At 35.9% G+C, this 25,809-nt stretch overlaps 1 protein-coding gene across 3 annotated transcripts in view; it reads right to left on the reverse strand.

Annotated features, from left to right (window-relative positions):
* Positions 1-21,710, reverse strand: part of LOC121370691 (connector enhancer of kinase suppressor of ras 2-like) — a 57,773-nt gene extending 36,063 nt beyond the window's left edge. For all 3 annotated transcript variants that reach the window (XM_041496098.1, XM_041496099.1, XM_041496097.1), the window contains exons 1-8: positions 21,585-21,710; positions 19,825-19,988; positions 18,386-18,609; positions 16,899-17,025; positions 15,226-15,342; positions 14,260-14,319; positions 12,765-12,833; positions 9,953-10,224 (exon numbers count right to left, since the gene is read on the reverse strand). In XM_041496098.1, coding sequence (XP_041352032.1) covers positions 9,953-10,224; positions 12,765-12,833; positions 14,260-14,319; positions 15,226-15,342; positions 16,899-17,025; positions 18,386-18,609; positions 19,825-19,988; positions 21,585-21,675 — 1,124 coding nt within the window. In that variant the 5' untranslated portion in view covers positions 21,676-21,710. The remainder of the gene's footprint in view (positions 1-9,952; positions 10,225-12,764; positions 12,834-14,259; positions 14,320-15,225; positions 15,343-16,898; positions 17,026-18,385; positions 18,610-19,824; positions 19,989-21,584) is intronic.
* Positions 21,711-25,809: the final 4,099 nt, after the last annotated feature.

Below are 25,809 nucleotides of genomic sequence, written 5' to 3' on the forward strand. Positions count from 1 at the left end.
TTTTTAATCAACCATATAAAATTAACATTGCATCTCAGTTAGTAACATTTTACAACCAGTTAGCATAAGTGGAGATTAATTTTTTAATTTTTTTTGGTGTTGGACGTACATATTATGGATAAAAGTCTGCTTGAAATATAAATTTGTCTTTTATATATTATGTCAATTAACAAAGGACATGTCTGGGATTATTTCTGCATAAAGATTTTTATTTTTACTCACTTATTTTACTCAAATATGCTGATAAATGTGTTAATAGAATCTTTTGTAAAATATTGCTGCATTCATGGTTGGTGCATTAGTTGCATTATAAGTGACTAAAACACAAAGGATTAATGTAATATTGGACACTAGAGATAATAACCTTTCAAATGATACCAAACTTGTCTCACTTGAATGAGTTTCTAAAAATGACCTATTGGTTTACTTGACCAAGGAATTGCCCATATAGTTATTTATTAAATTAGTAAAAATAAACATTTTCTTCATGGTGTATGAACTGCACAAAAACAGGAAAAAAAGAGAAAGAAATGTTTTATTTAATGACACACTCAACACATTTTATTTACGGTTATATGGCATCAAACATATAGTTAACGACCACACAGATTTTGAGAGGAAACCCGCTGTCACTACATGGTCTATTCTTTCTGATTAGCAGCAAGGGATCTTTTATTTGCGCTTCCCACAGGCAAGATAGCACAAACCATGGCCTTTGTTGAACCAGTTATGGACCACTGGTCAGTGCAAGTGGTTTACACCTAACCATTGAGCCTTGTGGAGCACTCACTCAGGGTTTTGAGTCGGTATCTGGATTAAAAATCCTATGCCTCGACTGGGATCCGAACCCAGTACCTACCAGCCTGTAGACCGATGGCCTAACCACTACGCCACCGAGGCCGGTACAAAAACAGGAAGTACTAGTAATGAAAGTTGATTGGTTACCACCGGTATCAAAGGAATAAACGTCTATCATAGACTTATCATAGTCTTATAATGACATACTTTCCTGTTTGTCTCATCTTAATAAAGGGGGAACAAGGCAGTACAGGCCCACAGTTCTGAAAATACATGGTCAAACGTTTTCAGGTCAGCTTATTTTCCCAAATATGTCCATCATTTTTGACAGAATGTGAAGTTTTGCTCAACATTTGGGGGGGGGGGGGGGGAGGAGGAGGAGGAGGAGGTAGCTAATCCCCCATCTCGAACGTGAATGCTAATAACATACCGGTAACGAGTTTCAACTACAAAGTGATGAAGTGTAAGCTATTACTCGCTTATGTCCCTTTCCAAATCTGCGGGTAACCCATGTAAAAAGCGTGGTTTTGTAAACACGGGTAAAACACACACATATGAAATACACCACGGGTGTATGTCTTGGTTATGTTTTTCAGTGTTTTGCGTAAACCAGTGTTAAACCTAGGTTTTGATATAACCCGGTGTTTCCTAGGCCCTATGTTTCCCACTACACCAAACCCTCTTATTTTGGCATGATTTGCATTAAACTGATGCTAAAAATGTAAGCGCCTTAAAAAATTAAATCCTGGGGAAACGCCTGTAAATTATACATAAATATAAATATGAAGTTTTTGTAATGGATGGAAATCTATTACATAAAAATTATGTATATTCACACTTTCTGCCTGAAAATAATTTGAGGGTACGAAATAAAAACAAAACAGATCATAAGTGCACCTACTAAGTGGTTATGGGTTTGAAATCTTTTAAAATTGGATACAATATTTCATACATATTGACAAATTTTAAACATCGGGGTTTTTTTTACTGTGGCAATATCAAGTTTTATCTGTATTTAATCCATACCTGTGATGACACACTATTGTTCTAGATGTAGATTATTTTCAAGAATCAACACCCGCGAAACAATGCAATTTGAACTTTTTATGCATTCAGGTCAGGGATTCGAATGCACTACTGACAGAACGTATTCATTGTAAACAAGTACAATGCTTTAGCCCACGAGGCCAAACATCTGCATCATCAAATAAATACTATGTAATTTAACCCTTATAAACTAGTGAAAGTAATATATCCTGGCAGAACACAGCGAAGATTGTCAGAAACTAAATAGGAAATCAGAGATTACACGTTTAGTATTATTATATGCATCACGCTTAATGCCATCCATCCACTGTGGAAGATTTCCTGACCGAATCAGGATCCTATTGTTTTGGGGTATTAGTTTTGTAAATAGGCTTTATCATTAAAAAAAAATAAAATAGAAGTTAATTTAGCAATCATGCAATTTGTTTCAATGAATAATGGATTAAGTTGGAGAATGCAAGTTTCTTATCTATTGTACTGATGGTGAGTGTATTCTGTATTGTGATATACATTGTATACAGTAGTTCTGTAAACAACTGATTCAGTTGGTTGATGGTTATCTCCTAACTGAAACCCTGAGAATGCTATCACGGTATATACTGGTTGCTAAGCAGGTTTAACATGTAGGTGTTTTACTTGCACAATATTCATAACCTATATATAAAAATAACTAACCTAAAACTCAGCATCGTGTTACTGAACCACAACTTTACAAACTCTGAGTCAATAAGGCCATATCTACTGAAGGGTTCCAACAACCCAAGAATGCATTATGGATGCATTAGATGACAGAAACTGGTGATCATGCAGTTATCAGAGGACAAGTATTTAATGACAACCCACCTGCTACATGTTTCAGAAATGGTAAATGTGAGACCCTGCTTAGAGACGGAAAGAATAAATTCCCTACCACCACATGGGATACTCTTAATTTGAGATCAAAATTTTAACATGCTTCTCACAAAGTACAGTGACTTCCATTATAATTTAAAAAAAAAAGTAAACAGAATAATCTGTCACATATTTATCAAAAACAGCTTATTCTTCCTCAAAGAATTGTGTGGAAAATACATGTACACATGTATGTACACAATAACCAAGATGTCAGGCACTTAACTTGTTGATACCCCTCAAAAGATTTTAGCAAATTACCCAAATTAGTCATGCCCCACTTTTGTCTCAAGTAAAACCGGGTTATTGAATATTGACCCACATTACAAATAAACAGTTTACAGAGAAAAAACAAACATAATTTAAACCAGTACAGGTAAGGTTCATGATATGCCCATTAAAAGTAGGTCATAGTGACCTAGTTGTGGGACTTGACACACCACCATCCCATGTTGTACTTACATGCAAGGTTTGATGATCCTATATAATTGATAAAAAAGATATGCTCCAGAAACGAAAAGTTTACAGATGGGCGTACGTACTGACAATGCCAAAGACAGGCGTAACAAAATAACTCTTTGGCTATCACTAATCTTTAAAAATGTATTTGACATTCCTAATAATTACATGTAGCTTTCAAACAACAAGCAAAATGTTTTCATGACATGATACACAGGGGAGCTAACTACAGATCTTGTGTTTTAAGATGCGCAAGAGCTATAGAAAGACCAGTTTAATAACAAGGAAAAAAATGTGATGTGAATGGTAGTGTCCATGCACTTATCTTTGCTATGGAAATAGGAAAACACTGGTTTAATAGACATATTTTACGATGTACCAATCCGATCAAAACTCTTTTGCCTATTAATTTATTATTACTTGTTTCCTATTACATGCTGGAAAAATATAGGGTAGGTAGGTAGGAAAAACATTATGCAAACCAACAATACCATTCATCACAGTGTTTTCCCTAGAAATGAAGTAAGGCATGGTAAAGTGACGTTTTGGGGGTATATTTTATGTGCAGTTTTAAATATAAGGGCTTTTTTTTCCATTATACAATTTTCAAGAGGACAAAAACCGTATGGCCATTTTATTTTCTATATCTATTTTATAACTTAATTAAAAAAAGGAAAGTTCCCAGTGACCACTTACAAAAAATAACGAAACGCATCGAGATCTTACTGACATATTTAATCATTTGATTTGGCAGTAAACTCCATCAGTATCGGTAAACATTCCCTCCCCTAGTTTATCAGAAGGTCACTAAATTTTTACACGGCCAGTTTGTCGCTGGAGTAAATCATTAAATATAGTTGTTATTATTATTATTATTAATCGGAACACCTCGCTAAGCTTAGATGTAGAGTAAATCGGAAAAGATCGCATATATTCGTGAAAACAATTTTCCGACTCTTTGCCCGATATCTCACGAAAGTTACCGAACTTCAATTTGAAGGGAAGTAACTCCATCAATCAATTGTTAGAAGAAAACATTTTGTGGCTAACGGGTCGCCAATAAAACTAAATTTGCGACAATAAAACCACCGATATACGTCCGCAAATCGGAAAAGACAGTAGGGTTACCCCCTAAATGACACCAAATTAGTGCTTCTGATAGTTTTGGAATGTTTTCGTGGAAATCGTTGTTATATTAAAAAAACACTTTTGGATATACAAAAAAAGTTTTATAGTCGGCAGGTTCAAATTAGGGTCGGTCGGGTAACCGGAAACAAACAATATTTTATGATACGCCTAATTAGAAACAGTCCACTTTTATAAGGTAACAGATCACAATGTCTGATACGGCTAACTCATTTATACTGTTCATATAGTTATGAAAAAAAGGAATTGAATTAAATAGTGTCTTCTATAGCCTACACAAATGAATTCGTTATGGAAATCAGCCAAGTCACTTAAATTTTCTCGATTAGTTCATAACTGTTAGCCTACAAAGCTTATGTGAGGTCCCGAAAATGGCAAGTATGAAACTTTCTTTAAAAAACATTTTTTTTTAGAAAAAGACAATCAAAAGTAAACAGAATAATAAAAAGAAGGAAAAGAAATGATAATATGTATGTAGAATAGGCCCAGGTCTCGTTTTAAAAAAAAAAATCTTTTTTTTTTTACGTCTATTATCTTTCTTTTTCATATATTTAACAAAAAAATCAAATAAAACTTCATTTAAATATTTGTATTTCAGCCAGAGGTTAATGAATGTACCTCTGTTATTTATCTATACATGTGTATATGTACAAAAATATAGTAACAGTAATGACCATAGCCGACTATTCAATTTTTGTTTATTTCAATACATTTGTTAGAAAGTCACAGACCATGTGTCTGGAACATGATTTGATGCGCAGTAGTCTGTAGCATATTGACCAATCATAGCTATCGGGGTCAGATTATTTTTACTCTTAGAACTCTGGCTGCACGCAGACACTGGTCTATGTCAACTTGTTTTGCATTTATGGTGGTGTCTATATTTTAATGTGTTTTTAGATTATCTTTATTATGGCATCACAAATTTGGAATTAAATCCTTTGTAATGACAGATTTGGTCGGTGTTTGCATTTTTTTTTTATCAACAACATTGGGACCATTCTAGATCAATAACATAATGCTGACTTGACATAGATGTCAGAGCCGTTTGTAACTGGTAGTGGTAGGTCAAACGACGTGTTACAAAATGTCGAGGGATGGAGACCGGTTGCATAATTGTTGAATTAAAAATGCCACCTGAATTTCAATGCCGCAACCAACACTTGTCAACTGAACTAACTGTAGGCTATGTTTAACAAGTTATTTGAAAAATAAAAATAAAAATAATTAATTATATGAAGGATCTAATTCAGTCAGTAATGCACACCTGAGATGCTTGGGTTGTAGTTCTAATTGAACCACCTCCTCAGAACCAGTCAGTTTTTTCCATCCCAACTATCCTAATTATTTTCATTGTACATAATAATGAAATTCAAGACAAGATGATTCCTACACGTTTAGCTGCACGTTCATCAAACCATCTAACACTGAAAAGGTATATATAATTGTGTGCATCAAATTATCTGAATAGTACATATTGTAATTAAAATTTTATATATATATATATATATATATATATATACACACACATAATATTTCTATAGCACTGCTCCTGAAATTTTTGAATAACTCCATTCCTGAAAAAGAAAAGTCAGACTACATAAATGAACCAAACAACATAAAATAAGATGAAAACATTATTGGTTTATTGGTTCATTTTTGCAACATATGTCTCTACATTTACATGTACCAATTGCTTCATAAATTAATAATGCTTGGTCTTCACTCGCCGTAGCATTTTGCTAAGTGCGATTTTTCTGAAGACAATCAGGTGGCAGTTCTCTCAGAAAAACCTCTCTGTGTAAGAGATGATTGATAATCTTCACACGTGATGCTGTGATGGGCCAGTTTTGACACTGGTTGGGTAACAGGTCTCTTCTCAAGGGCAGTCTGATTGGTATTTCCACTATCAGTGAAAGTAGTAGTGCAAACCAAGATTGGGCTGGCCAAGCTAGAGCCAGGAGTGTTAGCACCGCCTGCTCCATTTGTACTTGCCTCAAACCCTAACCAATAACACTGGTGGGGAAAAGCAAACATAGGCCTTAGAGCCACCCAATCTAGTGTGAGAGAATCACAGCTCCACACAGGAGGTTCTGGCACAGGAGAAACAAACAGGGGCAGCCACGCACTGAGGCGAGTAGCAAACAAATCACATTGAGGTTTTTCCCCCATTTGAGGAAATCAACTCCACCTGATGAAGACACCTCTCGTGGTCCCCTGCCGAACAAAGGGGAGTCGTCTAGGTATGTATGGAACCTGTGTCCTGCCTTGTGAAGGTAGGACGACACTGTCTTCATGATTCTCGTGAAGACAGAAAGAACCGCTACCAGTCCAAAGGGTTGACACGAAACTCGTAGACTCTTCCTTTGCAAGCAAATCGGAGGAATTTCCATGCTTGTGGATGTATTTGAACATGAAGGTAAGCAACCAATAAATCTATTGATATTGCCCATTCCCCGATTATGGGTGCCTGTTTTATAGCATATACAAATTCCAGCTTGAATTTGACCACTACTGTGAACTGATTAGATGGTGTATGCAGGGGTTCTAGAATATTTTTAAAATTCACTTGCCATAGGGCCAGTGGATTTGAAAATTCACTGGCCATGGTGAAAACTTCACTTGCCCAATTTTAACTGTTGATAAAACAAAAAAAACCCAGTAAATTAAAATAATTAACTTTTTAATGTCCATTTTTCATACTGAGATCATGTTTAATCAATTTGTCAATTTACACAACAGATGCTTTATGGTTTGTTTAGAAAAATATGCAAATAATTTTCATCAGTTTAGAATAAAGTTACCGTACCTAATTTTAAAATAATTGTTTCCACTAAAACCACCTAAGTTATAAAAAATAATCCATGTTACCGATATATTACAACAATTAACAGCATTATTTATTCACTTATGAATGGGACCTCGCCCCCCCACCCCCCTCAAAAAACAAAAAGAAAAAAGAAACAATCAAGAACCTTTATTAGCATAAAGTGTACATGTATTGCAATTTAAGGCTTACCCCCCCCCCCCCCCCCCCAATAAAACAGTAACTTTTTCAATTTGAGTACTTTTTACACTTTATAACTTTATCTATTCATGTTACTGTGTTCCTAAGCCTTTTTAAAATAAAATTTGCAATTTATGTCATATTTTATAAATTAAATTAATAATTTACACATTTAAAGTATTTGTAAATAGTGACATGCAACCTTTAAAACTAATAAAAGACTGGTTACCGTTTTGCATATTATTAGTATTAGAGTAACAAATCTTTGGATTCCAGTGTAAAAAACAAAATGGCGGCAAAACAATTAACTTTTGTTTTTCCAATGTTTACACTTTATAACTTTAACAAAGTTATATCAGTAGGTATATTGATGTCATGGATGGGTCAGAGATTACTGGTAGCCAACTATTTATTAGTGAAATATTGCATACACGTGATAGCAAATCAAAAGAAGTGACTTGTAGATGTTTTTGTTTTGTACGTCTATGACCATGCACCAAGCTCCTGACAGTTTTAGAACCAGAAAAACCCAAGAGTAGAATCCTGGCCTAGTTGATCCTCCAGGGAAGTCCGATCTCCTTTTTGGAGGTACTTTTGGATTATGTCCCATAGAGCTGTTCAGCAAACTAAGTCTTGGTAAGACCTTTGAAAAACTGGGTTTGATAGCAGAGGAGGGAAGTTGCCCGATTTGAACCTCTCTTAGATTACTGAAATAACCCAAGAGTCCTCGCTTGCTGCACACAAATGACCTATGAAAAGCTTTAAGCTTTTATGGACAGATCAGCCTGAAGGTCAATTGGCTTTGTCTTTTGTAAAAGAAACCCTGGAGATGACAGGCTGTTTAGGGATACTTCTAGCACAGTAGGTGTTCCCACCTAACCAGCCCATGGGATGTCCACACTGGGTCGAAGGTGGCCCGTCTGGCTTTTTAAACTGGGAGCACTCTTCTTACCCAACTGTAGATGGCGCTTGCTACCATTTCCTTTTGACCCTCTAGTCTGGGATCACCTAACTCCTCGCCTAGCACCTTTCTTCTCCCAGCAATTTAAATGACCTCCTGTAAGGGCCTTAGATGAAGTTGCTGGAGAAGCTAGACAGATGGTAGTTGGAGCTTTTTGTTTTGTAGGGGTAACCACTGTAGAGTTCTCTTTAGACTCTAAACCACTTGGTCATCAGCTCATCCAAAGAAGAGTCAAGTGGGGACTCTGACTGTATGGGACCGGCCTCGGTGGCGTCGTGGCAGGCCATCGGTCTACAGGCTGGTAGGTACTGGGTTCGGATCCCAGTCGAGGCATGGGATTTTTAATCCAGATACCGACTCCAAACCCTGAGTGAGTGCTCCGCAAGGCTCAATGGGTAGGTGTAAACCACTTGCACCGACCAGTGATCCATAACTGGTTCAACAAAGGCCATGGTTTGTGCTATCCTGCCTGTGGGAAGCACAAATAAAAGATCCCTTGCTGCCAATCGGAAGAGTAGCCCATGTAGTGGCGACAACGGGTTTCCTCTCAAAATCTGTGTGGTCCTGAACCATATGTCTGACGCTATATAACCGTAAATAAAACGTGTTGAGTGCGTCGTTAAATAAAACACTTCTTTCTTTCTGACTGTATGGGAGCAGTTTGAAGTTCTTGCTGGTGGTGCCGTGAGAGATATCTGTCTGGTAACGGCATCCCGCCTTGTCATATTAGTCATAAGCCTCTGTGACAGCTCAAGGGAGGCTAAACTTGCAGGGGTACCTGCCTGTGCCCAGAGGAGGGGATAAGCCGTATCTGGTAATTCTTCCAGACATTCTGCTCCGAGAAGAGCTGTAAACTACCAAGCGGCATGAGACTGCATGGATATAATCCTTCTTATCATGCCGTCCCACTCAGTGGACCGAACCCACAAAATGGTAGGTAAGGGATAGGACGTCTGTTCCAAAACCCTGGCCAGTCTAGGTGGAGGGAGTAGAGGCAACTCTACTGCCTCACCCACACTAGGTTTTAGGGAACAGCTCCTGTATGCCGCTGCAGGAGAGACTTAGGGCTTGGCTCCCAGTCTTACTCTGAACCATCGAGTTTGGTGTCAATGGAGGGTGGGGACCCTGAAGATGCTGACCAAAATCAAACTTCAATAGACCTCTGGTAGTCACATTTATAGGTGTATACCTCTCAGATATCCAAGATCCAAGGAAGAGCCACACTGATCCTATCCCGCTGGCAGAAGCTGCAGGGTGAGATGGGGGGTCTACGAGGAAAAGATTCCCATCACTCAATTCCTGCACAACCACCAGGGTTAGGGGTGGTGTACCTGGAAATGTCCAAGTTATCAGGACCAGACATGGGCAGTCCCGCACAGCCAGCCTGGTAAGGGCTGGCGTGCTGAGACACTTCCCTACTGCTAAGGGGAGGGCCTGGAGAGACTATACCAATTAATATTTTTTGTATTAAAAAAACACTTGTATCGAATCCTATATCTACAAAATTGCTACTCAATATCTTGAGGAATTGAAATTTTTTAAAAAGAATATCTTATAAATCATATATGGGACAGACAGATGAAGACAAAATCTATAGTCCCCTCCGGCTGGCCCAGTAAGGGACTAATAAAACAATCACTTACTTGGCATCCAGGTATTCCCCCGAGTGTTTGGTTTTACTTCCGTATTCCTGCAGTGAAGGTCGCGGTTGTTTAGATTCTCCATCACGTGACCGTCTTTTCTTCAGAGACTTGGGCAGAGTTGCAGCTTGTGCATGTTGTTTATTTAACTGCTTTCGTCGATTCGGTATTACTCCAAATGGACTGATGTGCCTCGGGCGTTTTTTCAACAAGAGAATAACCTCTTTAGGTTTTTCTTTTAATGTCTCTACAAGTTTTTTCAACTGCCAACCAAGCTGAAATTAAATGTTTTTAGTTATATATTGTATCAATAAAAAAGATTCTAGGACATTACCCCCCCCCCCCCCGAATATTTTACCCCCAGTACAATTCCCCTCTGGTATATTCCCCCCCACCCCTGTAAATCCCCCCCACCCCCGTTTTGATATATGACATTTTAAAATGTTTATGTATTGTTTGCTTGTGTTTTGTTTCTCCTGTACTTGTATTATAATTGTAATCTTGTTTATAGAGATGAGCTGTATAGCTAAACGTTAATAAAGAATTTAACTGAAATTGATTTTATACAGTAATAGAGTAGAAAAGTTACTTTCTAACCCTCTTAATTCAATTTCCAGGTAAGATTAGCACTTTTGCTAGCAAATACAACCGGCCAGTGTTGGACTACTTACGAGACATTGCACACAACCTGCAAATGTAGACTGTTGAATGTGTTCATGTGTTTGTTTTCAATGTTTCACATAAAATATTATAAAATAATAGTGTTATTTATTTATACCACTAATGACTGGGGGAAAATGACATAGGGGAGAAAATACCAGGGGGGAAAAGACGGGGGGAAATGCCCGGAGGGGAAAATGCCAGGGCATTATTAACTGAATTAACTAACTAGGTGCTACCATAAAAATACCTTCAAATTATTGCAGGCAAGCAGTTGTAGGCAATTCAAGTACAAAATAGTTATTTTAAATGAATAAGTATTTCTAAAATTATTAGCTCAAAAGAATTTTAAGTATCAATCAAAAAAAATATATACTGATCTTCTGTCTTTATTTGTTCCTTTGATAATATATTTAAGAATTGACCGCAATTATTTTTTGGTTCATGAAAGTATGAACCGAAAAAACGATGTGCACATTGTATGATCCCGCGTAGAGGGTCATACAAAAGTGTGCACATCTTTTTTTTTGGTTCATACTTGCATGAACCAAAAAATAATTGTGGTCAAATCTTATAATTAAATTTATATGCATACTTCAACAATACATAACTGAATTTATTTTGTTTAGATTTAAATATGCTTGTAGTATTGTTTGTGTAAACTTCATTGATACTTATGTCGCGTAGGAATTTGAATCAGGTGATTTTTTTGTAAATGACGTCATTTCCTTTAGCTGCTGTGCATTTTTACGGATCATTTAGTTGTATTGGAAGGAATTGTCCTGTTCGTGTTTAGTTTATATTTTATGAAAGTGAATGAAGGGAACGTGTCTAACATTTATGCTGTCGGTGGAACCGTTTAATTTTCGCCAACAGCTGTTGAACATCGCTTACAAGTAAGTTACAGGCGTGAAGTTTCCTACATGATTTCTTTGGCCAACAACTGAGTCTCATGTCATGATTAGCGAAGAGGGTTTTTTGTTGTTGTTTTAATCAATGCGTATAGATCCATACGTCTACTCTGCTATAGCATTTTCCATTAATTTATTGTATATATTTTGTGTAGCTTTCACGTGTGTTTTCTTCAAAATATCTAAATATGATTGCCAGAATAATCCGGCTTGTTGCACAAAATAGTACGAGTCAGCGTGGTGGGGGTAGTAGGCGTGGCTTAATTTTTTTTTTAGTTCATCGAGATAAGAACGAAAAAAAGTAAGCACCTCTGGACCAATCAGATTGCCGTAAAGTGTATAGACGCAAAGAAAATTTTATTATATATATATATAAAAAGATGAGATGATTCTCAATTCTGAACAATGTGTTTTTATATAACGCCAATTAGCTATAATTGTACAATAGCATGTCAATGTAAACAAAAATAATGTGGATAATTACTCTAAATGGTTAAATAATTTTGAAAGTGTACCCAGAATTGCAGTTTTAACGAAGAGTACTGGTGAGGTTCAAAAGTAGGTCTCAGTGATCTAGTTATGGGATGCAACACACTGCCATCCCAAGTTGTACTTACAGGTAATGTTGATGATACAATATGAATTGATAAGGAAGATACGCTCTGGACACAAACAATTTATGGATCTACCAACAGACAACACCATACCATAATACGACCCATCAAAAGACAAAGAAAATCCAACAAAAAACAATAACAAAAATGGTGCAGCCTATCCAATTAAAATTCTTTCATGTTTAAAACAAATCAATACTATAATGCTAAGTCACTTTAGAGTAAACATTTTATGTTTAAAAAATGTTTTGTTTTTGTTTTTGTTTAATGACACCAATAGAGCACATTAATTAATTAATAATCGGCTATTGGATGTCGAACATTTGGTAATTCTGACATGCAGTTATCAGAGGAAACCCGCAACATATTTCCTAATGCAGCAAGGATCTTATATATGCATTTTCCCACAGACTAGACAACACATACCACAGCCTTCGACCAGTTGTGGTGCACTGGTTGTAATGAGAAAAAAAACCAATCAGTTAAATGGATCCACCGAAGTGGTTCGATCCTGCGACCCATGCACCTCAAGCGAACACTCGACCGACTGAGCTAAAAAAAATAAAAATAAATGGATCAAGACACAGGACTTGACAGTTCCACAAGCAACAGAATACAACTCTTTCTTACCACAGTCTGGTTGTTTACTTGAATGAGTTCATCACCTTTTTCTATTTTTCGGCACAAATCGGCAGGTGACTGTAAATAAAGATCATAATTTTACAAATAAGAATTTGCTTACATAAAACTGGTAAAATAAACCAGCTGTGTTTCCAAAACTATTTATGATCAAAGAAGGCTGTCTGAATAAGTAATTAGCAGACTGTCCAGCACACCTTATGAAAAAGTAGGACAAAAGTAGGAATGAAAATATAGAAAAAGTAGGACTGAAAGGGTACGTAGCAACATTAAGCATGCTCACATACTGGGAAAACGAATGTGTTAAATCCAAAAAGTGGTATTACTGAGAAAATACTTTAAAATGTTTTTATGTGGTGCCCAGTTTGTACTTATATTTTTTGTTCTATCCAAAATAACATGTATCTTATGTTATACATTTATTTGAAATGGCTCAAGGCATGGAGAGAAAAAACATAGGGAAAACTATATGTGCAACAGACGGACAGGCAGAGAAGGATGGAGCTGAAACCTATAGTCCCCTCTGATCAATAAACCCATGTACAGGCTCAATACAACTCCAGTACTCAGGTGAGTATTGAAGGAGCACACAACTTTAGACATGTATGGCAAAAGTAACATCTGAGTGACAGAAATAAAACTTCATCTCACATCAACTTCAGCTTAAATTTAATATGTTGAGATTATATGGTGCTGCACATTGTGAGATATATATATTGCAGCATTTTAAAAAATTTAAATTCCCATAACTGTAGATTTTTATAACACAAGCAATATGTACACTTTAACAGCAATTTGAAGCATTTTCAAACAAAAAAGTAGGTATTTTGAAGAAGTAGGAAAAATAGGACAAAGACCAAAAAATGGGAAAAGTAGGATCGCTGGACAGCCTGAATTAACTAACAAGTGTGAATGGTAGGATGCTATATATTACACACCAGTGTAAGATATTGCTCATGTCATAACAATCACTCAGTATCTAACTAGTGTAATATTGGCATGATGTGAGCGTGACATACATTGTAGATTACTTGCTGACCCAATTTGTAGAAAAATAACGTGTAGTAGGTCTTGACAAATGTTTACTTCCGTTTGCAGTTGGGTTTGTATAAATAGAATATTAAATTAGCTTGCCTGTCATACCATTGTTATGAAACTTGTGAAGTGTTGGTATACGACTCGCTTTTGCTCGTCAGATACCAAAACTGTTAACTCATTTCATAAAAATGGTACAACAGGCAAGCTCATTTAGTATTCTATATTTAACAATCTCCTACGGTTTTAACTGATCTTTTAAACTGATTTTTCCAAGTGACAGTTTTTTGTTTGCATTAATCTTTCCCATTTTTCATGACCACAGCAACACATAAAAGATCAATGTGAAAACATTAATTTTGTAATTGACAATACTTGATGATAATAATATTGTACATTTATAAGAATCTAGAAGATGTATAAAGTATTGCTGTCACTGAAATTCACCTACCAGTTCTTTTATTCCACTTATAGAATGAGTGACGTAGTACAAAGATGAGATGTGAAGACCCTGAAAGCAAAAACACAAATAAAACTCAGTATATTATGTACGCAACATTATGATTTTTTGGTAAACTGATTTGTTGACCAGTACTTAGGGAATAACTGTGTTGTATTTGACCATTTGAAAACATTAATGCTCATTTTACAGTCGTAAATATATGTTTCACGGTCTGCACCGCGTTGCCGGTAAAACTAAATTTTCAACTAAAACCAGCAATAACATCTGCAAATGGTCAAATACAACATAGTTATCACCATTCTAATTCAATAAAGGCATTTAAAAAAAAATTTGTTTACATAACAATTTTTTGGAATGAAAGCAACATTTTCAAAAACCTGGTCACTACGATCGTGTTTCAAGTCATCTTCCTTATAGCGCAAGCAGATAAAAAAATATGTTTTGACCCGTAATACAACTGTTGCTCCTAATCTCGTTTTTGTATTTTATTGTCTTATTAATGACAATACCAACATTGCAACTCATCACGACAACTGGTGCTCGATAATGAAGATTCATAATTAAACATAGATGCCAATACTTAATTTGGAATTCCTGTCAGCTTCACACACATGACGTCACACAACATTTATAAACAGCATTATGTCATAAAATTTAGAGGAGTATGCTTTTTTCTTCAGAAAGTCCAACTAAACAGCAAGAAGTAGCATATGAATATGTAAATTGGCTCTTGGAGAATCCCCCAAATGTCCGACATGTTAATGCTGGATTTACTGCCGCAAATGGATTTAATTAGCCTATCATATTTCATGTTATATGCAAAGTGAATTAGAATACAGTTCTAAGAATAGTTTTATATTAATTTCGTTATATTCCCTCACACTTACACAACTTTTGGAAGAGCCAAGTACTAAAATTTCAGATTATGGCAGGATTGAACTAGTAAATTCTTACCAGTTCTTCTCCTTGTTTCTTTCTGATAGTAGCCAACTCTAAAGATGCCGGTTGAACAACCAATGGCTCCTTTGAGTTCATTACCAGCTCATCGCAGATTTCTGACAGCTTGCGACACTACAAAGCAAAATATTTCTTCTGTGCTATAATTCATTAAAGCAGATGTAGCAAAATTACAAAATGTTATGTTTTGTGAATTGAAAATTATAAAATACAATACATGTTTTAATTAGATTTCACATTAGTCAAAGATTTGAATGCAGCCCTGGCAATTAAAAAGATAGTATAAAAATAGAACTTAATGTGTAAGAGAGGAGTTTAATTTGTCAGTATTATAAAACAAAACAAAAACAAGTGTACGAGTGATGTACATGATACACCTGTCAAATGTAGCCAGCAACACACCGCCAACCAAAGATGTATGTGTTTGCAAAGTTTGATGATCCTATATGAATTGATATGGAAGACAGGGCCTGGAAAAGGATTTCCTTCAATGTGCCGTAATGTGTGAAAAGCAGGTCTTGGTGACCTAATTATGGAACGCAACACATTACCATCCCAAGTTGTACTTACATGCAAAGTTTGATGATCTATTAAACTGATAAAGAAGATATGGCCTGGACAAGGATTTCCTTCAATGTGCCGTAATGTGTGAAAAGCAGGTATTGGTGACCTAGTTAAGGAACGCAACACATTACCATCCCAAGTTGTACTTACATGCAAAGTTTGATGATCTATTAAACTGATAAAGAAGATATGGCCTGGACAAGGATTTCCTTCAATGTGCCGTAATGTGTGAAAAGCAGGTCTTGGTGACCTAATTATGGAACGCAACACATTACCATCCCAAGTTGTACTTACATGCAAAGTTTGATGATCTATTAAACTGATAAAGAAGATATGGCCTGGACAAGGATTTCCTTCAATGTGCCGTAATGTGTGAAAAGCAGGTATTGGTGACCTAGTTAAGGAACGCAACACATTACCATCCCAAGTTGTACTTACATGCAAAGTTTGATGATCTATTAAACTGATAAAGAAGATATGGCCTGGACAAGGATTTCCTTCAATGTGCCGTAATGTGTGAAAAGCAGGTATTGGTGACCTAGTTAAGGAACGCAACACATTACCATCCCAAGTTGTACTTACATGCAAAGTTTGATGATCCATTAAACTGATAAAGAAGATATGGCCTGGACATGGATTTCCTTTAATGTCCAGTAATGTTTAAAAAGTAGGTCGCAATGACCTAGTTATGGTATGCGACACAATGCCATCCCAAGGCAGAGGACAATATTTCAAAATCATAGGTAACCTGAAGTCAGTTCACGTAAGTTTTATTTAGGTAACCAATTGTTCGGTTACATGAATATAGTTCATTGTGACCGATGAGTTAGCCTACCTTGGCGGTTCAAATGTATTTAAAAACAAACTGATTTCACTTTCATGACCGATATACACATGTATGGTATTTTTAATTTTAGAATGTAATTGTTCACCACGTAACCGATTGGCGGTTCTCGCTATTTTAAAGTTGCATAACCGACACATGAACAGAACAACGGTTCTCGTGAAGTATTGTGCCCTGCAAGGTTTGAAGATCCTATATGAATTAATAAGAATGATACAGATGGATGGATCTGTATCATCAGGAAAATGCAACATGTACGTACTGATTTTATAATACTTTCTTCAACATCTGGATGGGTGTCTTTTTGTAGCATGCTGCCCACATCTAGTCCAGTTTTTACAATGGTATTTCGTAGGAGAATCATATCATATATACCCTCAAAAGGAGCTCTACAGAAACAAAACAAAAAGAAACAAAAAGAAACAACATAGTCAATGTGAAAAGTCTCCATATGAAAGTTACAAAAGTAAATTTATTTCATATAAAACATATTGCAAACTATACCAGATTCATCCAAATGATCAATTAAAACTCATACTACCAAACGTCTGACATCCAACAGCTATTGTTTAATCAATGTCCTCTAATCATATCGTTAAACAAAATAAATGTTTAAATAGTCATTGATGTACAATTAAATAAAAAACAGAACAAATTACTAGAATTTTAATTACAGGCTTGCACAACAGTTGATCAATATGCACTAAATGGACCCAATGACAAAATATTGCCCAAATGCCCATTTAAGCTGCCCAGAAAACTAGTTTATTCAACTAGCTACATATTTGTCATATCCTACTCACTAATACATGTATCTCAGTATAAAACTGAATCATGATAACAAATATTATTGCAGACTCCATAGGGAGAAAAATTAAAATTAAATAATAATTTTATAATGGTTGAATCACTGTCAGGGAACATTTTGTTTTCAAAATATTAGCAATATTTCTGGTCAATTGAAAATTGATTCCAATCACTGTTGAATGTTTTAAAATTGTGTAGCGATCTCTGAAAGTTGCTTTGTGAATCGCGACGCGATACCGAACAAAATGTTCCCCGACGATAGTCTTTAAACTCATAATTGGTAAATAAATATCAGGGCCAGCTCTGGCACTCGCCAACTCAGCATTAAAAAAACATAATGGGCTAATTTTATTTTAATCTGGTGAATTAATTTCATATAATAATTGATATTTTATTAGAAAATAACTGGGTGCTTGTAATTTTTGAAATTTAAATAAATGATTTGGCAAACTTTTTTGTTCACTCTGAATATAGTTTCTGTTTTATTTACCATAATGCAAAACTTTATTTCAACTAACTAAAAAGTTAGTTTGTTTTGTCTAACGACACCACTAGAGCACATTGATTTTTCGACTGAAATAAACAACATAAAGAAAACTGGAATTGAATATTTAGTCAAAGTAAATGAGTTGAGTCAGGTCACGCAACATGATATCCTGCGAGTAGCAGTTTAGAACTTCGTTTTAACTGGTTACTATAATCAGTCAATACCAACTGGTTGCAGGATGCTATTCTGCCTTTAATAACAGTAGGTTAATTGTTGTGCGCCTGATCTTCAAAAGCAGTTTAGAAAGGTAGGCATCCAGACTACAACATAATTATTCTTTGAGAAACACTGATTTAGACTAAATGCATTGTAAAAGTTTGTATTAAATAGACGAACTCCATTGTTATCTCAGATTATAAAAACAGAAATGATTAGTTGATGAAAATCTGCATTACTTGTCCAGCCATGAAACGAGTGCCTTGAGAGTCATCAAGACGTCCGTGGTAGCAGACAGGATGGTGATGGACCACTGTCTGTGGCGGTGTGCATGATGTGAAACGTTGGCTATGTTTTTGTCATTTTCTCCGGTATTAGCGTGAACCATGTTGTGCAGACTCCTAGCCTTACATCCCAGCTGCAAGGCCAAATGCTGAAGATTTTCAGTCTCATATCCATATCGCTGAAATATAATAATAATTATTTAAAAAATTAGATTGTGAAAAAAAAAACATACATTCAGGTTGCAAATTTAGCAAACTTTTGCACTTCAACGAATCCCAGATTTTTAGTTGGAAAAGATTATGAGATGGATGCCAAACTAGTAATATTACATTGCTTTTACGATTCTAGTAAGATGTTTCAAAAAATAAAAAGCTAATAATAACAAGCATTCTTAGAGTACTCCTAAAGCAATACACGTATTATCTCCTACTGGGCCCAACACATTTTCGTATCTCATAAATTCAAGGGCCATAAAACTCAGTTACTGTGATACATAAAACAGTACACGATAAAGCTTTATTACCCATATAGGCTCAAATATACAGGGTAATATTTTTTTTATCTTTGTACAGTGTGCAGATTGCTTCTACAGCCACTAGCTGATTGGCTGGCTTAAAAATCACGACGTTTGGTTGGTTGCTTGCCATGGCTGGAACTTTACTTTCATTCATATAACGTTTCCATTCATGAGTCTGATTACACATACGTTATACCATCTACAAAGATTTACAAAAACAAATGGACTCATTTGTTTCGTAAACATGAAATGGTATTTTCATAAACAGTGGCTTTAGTAATATATAAAAATAATTATTTTCAAATGCAAATAGTTGTTATTTTGTACTGTAAACATTTAGCTGTAAAAAGAACGCCGTTATGCTATGACGTCACTTACATTATGTCATGTAATGCGCGTAATACTATATGATGTAAATAACCAACTCATTACGAGGAGTTACGAATTATCTGTCCCTCGTGAATGAACGTTGTAAAACCCTCGCCAAAGGGACAGATAATTCATAATTCCTCATAGCTCGTTAGTTATTCTCCAAGTTCAAATGCCATAACTCTGTCAAAAATTAGTAAATTACCATGAAAGTCAATCTTGATCTGTAACATTACATCATTATATCAGCTCAATATATCACGACATTGTGAAAAGACATCCGGAAAATTATATGTGGGACAGACAGAAGAACAGATGAAACCAGTCCCCTCTGGTTGGACTGGTAGGGGACTAACAATAATAATAAATTGACAAGCACTAGTGAAGTCACAAAAATAAGTTTGTATTCTCACTTATTTAAAGAACTGTAAACTAAGGTTTTTAAAGACTTGTTAGCCCGACAGCCACAAAGTGGACAGGTACCTTGTATGTGTTGAAAAAACTTACGATTGCTCGCAAAATATCGACAGCTTCAAGGATTAACTCTTGGTGACCCAACTTCTTGATATTCAGCTTTTCTAGATCCGAATGTGTCAGCATTAGAAGTCTTTTTCCATCAATGTCATGGTTTACAAAACTTTGAATGTATGGCAAGACAGCTTCGTCAAGACCTATAAGACAATTATTAAATATAATCAACTTCTGAATGGATACTGTTTGAAAGAATGTCCTCATTTTTGTTTCCTCAGAACAGATGTACAGTATACATGTATGTACATGTAACATCAAAACTGCAATGTTAATAAGAGTTTTAAAAATGTTACAATTTTAATCCTAAATTTGTACGTTTTAGCAGGGCTCACCCTGATAAAAATAGCTGTGCATAGCCAAAAATTAGCTAAATGGCGACGTTCTAAACACCGGACTCATACGCCTTTCAAACACACCGATATGCTAATTATTAGTATTCACTATAACTTAAGAATTTCAGAGTTTAAAAGAGTATCTTTATATAAAAACCCCCACACAAAATCAAAATAACAACCAAGACTCATTTTTATGTCTTAAAAGGTCTTCAAAAGGCGTATGAGTCCGGTATTTAGAACGTCGCCATGCGTGTCAGCTGAGATTGTCTGCTAGAATCCGCTCGGTAAAGTCAGACGTTTTTCCTTTAATTCAAAGTGAAGATTGTTTCAAATAGATCACAATATACGATTAGGCTGTGGAAATGTGATGGTAATCGTTATTTTGACTGCAAATTTCGTTCCGAGCAAAATTCCTCGGAACCGTTGTCCAGAAGCTGCTAATGGCGGAATGCCTATTGTCCGAACCAAATTGTTAACAACTACGAAAAATTGCTCTCCTACCTTTAATTGCCGTTAGATTTCCTACAAAGTTTGTCCAGACAGAAATCTTGAAAAAAACATTACAATGACACAGATTCCACATACCAGATGATAACTATGTCACCTATATCGACTTTGCTGTGAGCGCATAGGGCAAAAAGCATGTAATTTTGTGCTAGCTGCCATTTTGACTTTTTATGGAATATTCTTCAAGAGGGGTGAAAGGATAGGACTTAATCTAACAACGTCATAACATGTTATGATATAAAAGCAAACATGACGTCATATTATTATTATTATAAATTTTTTTTTTTTTATTATTATTACTTTTTTTAATGATACCACTAGAGATCATTGGTTTCATATTAATTGTGTCACATACTTTGGAGGCTCTCACCCCTCTTGAAGAGTATTCCATAAACAAGCAACATGGCAGACGGCAAAAAACTGCATGTATTTTTCCCTATGCAATCTCAGCAAAGACGATATCGGCAACATCGTTGCAGTCTCATGTGTGGAATCTGTATATTTGTAGTGTTTTTTTTTGCGATTTGTGTCTGGACAAACTTTGGAGGAAACCTAACGGCAATTAAAGGTAGGAGAGTAATGTTTTGTAGTTGTTAACAATTTGGTTCGGACAATAGACAAGATATGAAGATAAACCTCAATGTTTGTGCTTGCACGCGAGGTTTATCTTGGTGAACTAGGGGATTCCCATGGTATTTATCGATATAAAACCTGCTTTTTCACTCCATTTGATAAAAACGTGATCTAAGTGTGTTACAGGTTTGTAGATTAACCAAATTATAATTTATTTTCGCTGGATGATACTAGGGTGTGCGGCTTTAATTTTTAAAATCTTAGTAAATTGAGTAATCGATTCTTTACTCGTTTACTTCTACAGCTAAGTTTTTACATTACCTTTAAGCCAATTAGCAACCTTTTCTGGCGTCCAGTTTTCAAAATGTATGTAATGACTATTAGTGTTATCTCTTTTTTCAGCCATTTTCATTTCTACAGAATTTTTTTTTTTGACAGATCAAAAAGACGAATGTTGCAAAAGCATTGAAATGTTCTTTGCTCATGCGCTGATCTGTGTGTGATTTCCTCCAACAGAAATGGCCCAAGTGGCCTCAGATAACAGTTATCTTCCCATTTGGTTGTCGAAAATCCGGACGTTTGACCGCGCAAGTAGTCTGCTGTTTGACTGTGATTATTTCATGGCAGACAGCTATGAAGTGGCAACTGTTTGACTGAAGTGACAGGGGATAGCATGTAGTTTGTAAACATGTGTAACTTGCTGACATTGAAGACTTGTTTGTGGTAATTCCGGCCCATGCAAAAGTAGTGTTTTTTGTGTAAAATGGGTGTACTCCGGTCTGGTTTAGAGGGTGTGTCTGTTTAAACCAATATGCTGGGAGAAATATCTGGACAACAGGGGTTGTCCTTTTCAGGGTATGTGTCCCCCATGCAGGCAAAGGTACATACAAAACTTCACGGGCCTGCTGATATTAATAAAAATGTTATAGCCACTAAGGCTATATAGAAACATATAGCGAAATTAATTGTGGTCTAAGGCCAAGTTCAGCCAGCTGACGTTTCGCTCGTTATACATTCGCGAAACCAGTCTAGCGAATTTTTTTCTGCTCGGTCTGAATGTACGGTGGCCGATTTCCGCCAAAACAAATAAATAACGCTGTATATGGCATTGTAATGCTGTATATGGCGTTATAACGCCGTACTAAAAAGTTGTAAGTTTGTTTGGCGGAAATCAGCCACCGTACCTTCGACATACTCTGGGGACAGAGTGAACATGACAATCAATTACGAATCACATGGACAGAAGTAACAGATGAAACCAAAACAACAATCACTGAAGACAAGATAGCTATAGCAACTGTGGATAGCCATGGAAAACACATTAAGTGGGGAACTCTGCACGTATACAGAACCACATGCCATCTAATGTTTCAGGGGCAGGCACAGTTGTGGGTTGAGAACGAAGTTCCAAAACTGTCACAAATTGCCAAAAACATAACTATCGGAGAAATAAGTAAGAAAGATGTTGCCACGTTAATGAAACTAGAGGACAGAAAAACTCTAGACACCACTGAACAAGATCTATCCACTTATAACACCATGCAAACCAATATGCCTGTTCAAGTAGGCCCCTATCCATTGATAACTCGGATGACTATATTGTTACAATGCCTTTTATGGAATCGACAACAAACTATTCTGAGGTTGATATGGACGATGAGGTCAATGACACCAGCTGTACTAAACCTAAAAAACTGTACAAAAAACCCAACAAAACACATGTGAAAGCTAACCATTCAAAACGGACAACACGAAAAGGTAACCAGTGCGCTAGCTCCACATTAGATTTTAGCCAAAAGATTACAGACCTACGTGAAGCTTTCTGTACCCAAGAGTCCAGAATGGACAACCACACGAGGGACACGGAAGAATTGATCAACGACATAAGAGTGCAATTCTCAAATCGCATAAAGGAAATGCAAGAATCCCATAACAGATTTATAGAAAACTTACAACTTGACAATATCCAAATAAAAAAGGCCAATGAAAGCTAGAAAGAAAACTTGAACAACTTGAAAAGAAAAACAGAGCCCTATCTGCCAGTTTACAAGTACATGCAGTAAATGTGGAGTTACTCCAAACTTCACAGAAATCGACAGTGGAGACTTTTGATAGAAATTAAAGAGGGACAGTTTGAGGACAGATCAAATGTACCAGTGACGTCGGCCGTTAAAGAAAACTGTTCTATGCCATGCATAAAAGAAACAAACAACCCCATAAACAACACAGATGAGCAATCAAGTACAGAAGAAGACAACGAAGAAGAGCAATTTATTCAGGTGAAAAAGAAACAGCAAAATGTAAAGACCATTCACAACACCAAACTTCAAACGGAAGGTAAATATGAGAACATTAGGCAGCCAGTCCCCCCAACACGCAATACATACATCAGTGATGAAGTAACATCACTTTTCCTAGGTGACTCGATTCTGCGTTTTATCGGTCAACACATTCCAAACCGTACGTCAAAGGTATTGTTTTACCCAGGACATGGAGTGACCAAACTCACGGAACGAGTCGAGAACTTGCCTCAAAAAACAACTGTGAAGAAAGTCATTGTTCACATTGGAGTAAATGACTGCCATACCCCTCCAGATTACGCTTTTGAAGTAAGTAAATACAAACAGTTGTTTAATGAATATAAAAGTAAATTTCCAAATGCAGCCATTTACTTTTTACTCATCTTGCCTTCTTTAATTCAGGCCAACTCCACAAAAACATCAACAACGCAAATGATAAGATAAAAAAATTAGCTTCCTCATTAAATGTGGAAGTAATTGACCATTCAACTCTGTTACAGTGAATGGTGCCCCCAAAAAGAACATGTATCACGACAAAGTCCACCCCAGTAAATATAAATATCGTATTCTTGCCAACTCTTTCCTGGAGTCTGTGGGTCTTACAATTAAACACAACAAAGACAGATCAAGTCGTGATACTGACATCCATCCACAGGTGCATGCCGGGAGCACAAGTACACCCACCAAGATTTCCCACCATTGCCAAACAGAAGCAACAGTTATCCCCACAGAAAAAACGATCATGCCGAGAGAAACCAGCATCATCACAACGAAAATCAACTAGATATATATTGTAATGACAACAATCTTACTATTAATTTAAAATAATTACAAACTTTCCGAATTTATACGATTTACTGTATTCTGATTGGCTGACGTCACTAAAAAACCAAGCGTTATCCTTCCATAAACCTCATAAAAATACGTCATGACGGAAGACCAAGATCGATTGGAACTATTTTTAGCTGGATGGGCGAGAAGCCCAATGACCCAGTTCGGTGATCGTTTTAAAAATAGAACAAGGAAGTGACCTGTTTTCTCGATTAAAAAAATAAGGGAAACTGGATGAGATATTCATGTTATAAATATAAAAAAATTACAATATATTTTTTATTTGTTTTTATTCTGTTAAAAAAACCCCCAAAACATCCAATAGTATGTATACATGTATTCCTACGCTTATTTACAGAACATAGTTGACGGTAAGAACGAAAGAAATTATATTTGAGTGTTTTAAGGTACACTTCTTGTACTGTTTGTAATTATAACAATTCTTATTAAAACAAAAATTGTTAATTTTGGTGGCCAAAGTACAAAAAATAAGCTTACTTGGCATCTCTCGGGCAATAAAGTCCCAGTTGTAACAAAGTATACATATTTAGGGGTTGACTTTACTCAAAATGGAAATTTTAAAGAATGTTCCCGATCACTTTGGAGCAAAGGACTAGGTTGTTTTTACAAGATGCAGAAAGAATCCTCAAATGTTAACCTACCAGTAGACATTTCATGCCAGTTATTTAATTCTCTTGTTGAGCCTGTCCTTTTATAATCCAGTGAGGTTTGGGGTGCCCAGTTCATATCATTAAAATATTTGGAAACTTTCCTACCAGAGAGGGTGCTTTTAAAATTCTGTAAGTCAACACTACAGGTTAATAGTCGTACCCATAATTGGGCCTCTAGAGCTGAGCTAGGTTTGTACCCACTCCTGTTGTCTGTGGTAAAAAGAATGTTACATTTTTACTCCCATATGCAAACTACGGACAACATTATTTTACAACATGCTTTCTCTGAATGCACAAGCCTTGAAAAGAAAAATATTGGTTATCTTCACAAATTATATTATTACATTGGTGAGTTGAATAAAAAACGAAGCACTGTCAATTATCCCATTCATCTTATAAATATAATTAAAACTAAGTATCACAATATTTTAAAAGAAAACCTTATAGCTCCAGCCAAAAGAGATGGATCCAGTAATAAGATGCGAATGTACAAATTATATAAACACAATATTCAACTAGAGCCATATTTATTACACTGTATACATCCAGAACACCGTAAAGCTTTTACTAAATTACGTCTCGGTGACCACAAATTAAAAATAGAGACTGGGCGCCATACAAAACCCTTCACTCCAGTGAAAGAACTTTTTGTTTATGCATATGTTTTGCATCCAGTTCCGTATGTGGAATGTTTATATGCAATAAAGTTTTTATCTTTATCTTTATCTTTACTTATTCAGGCCC

Source organism: Gigantopelta aegis, chromosome 4 (assembly GCF_016097555.1).
Source record: "Gigantopelta aegis isolate Gae_Host chromosome 4, Gae_host_genome, whole genome shotgun sequence".
NCBI lineage: Eukaryota > Metazoa > Mollusca > Gastropoda > Neomphalida > Peltospiridae > Gigantopelta > Gigantopelta aegis.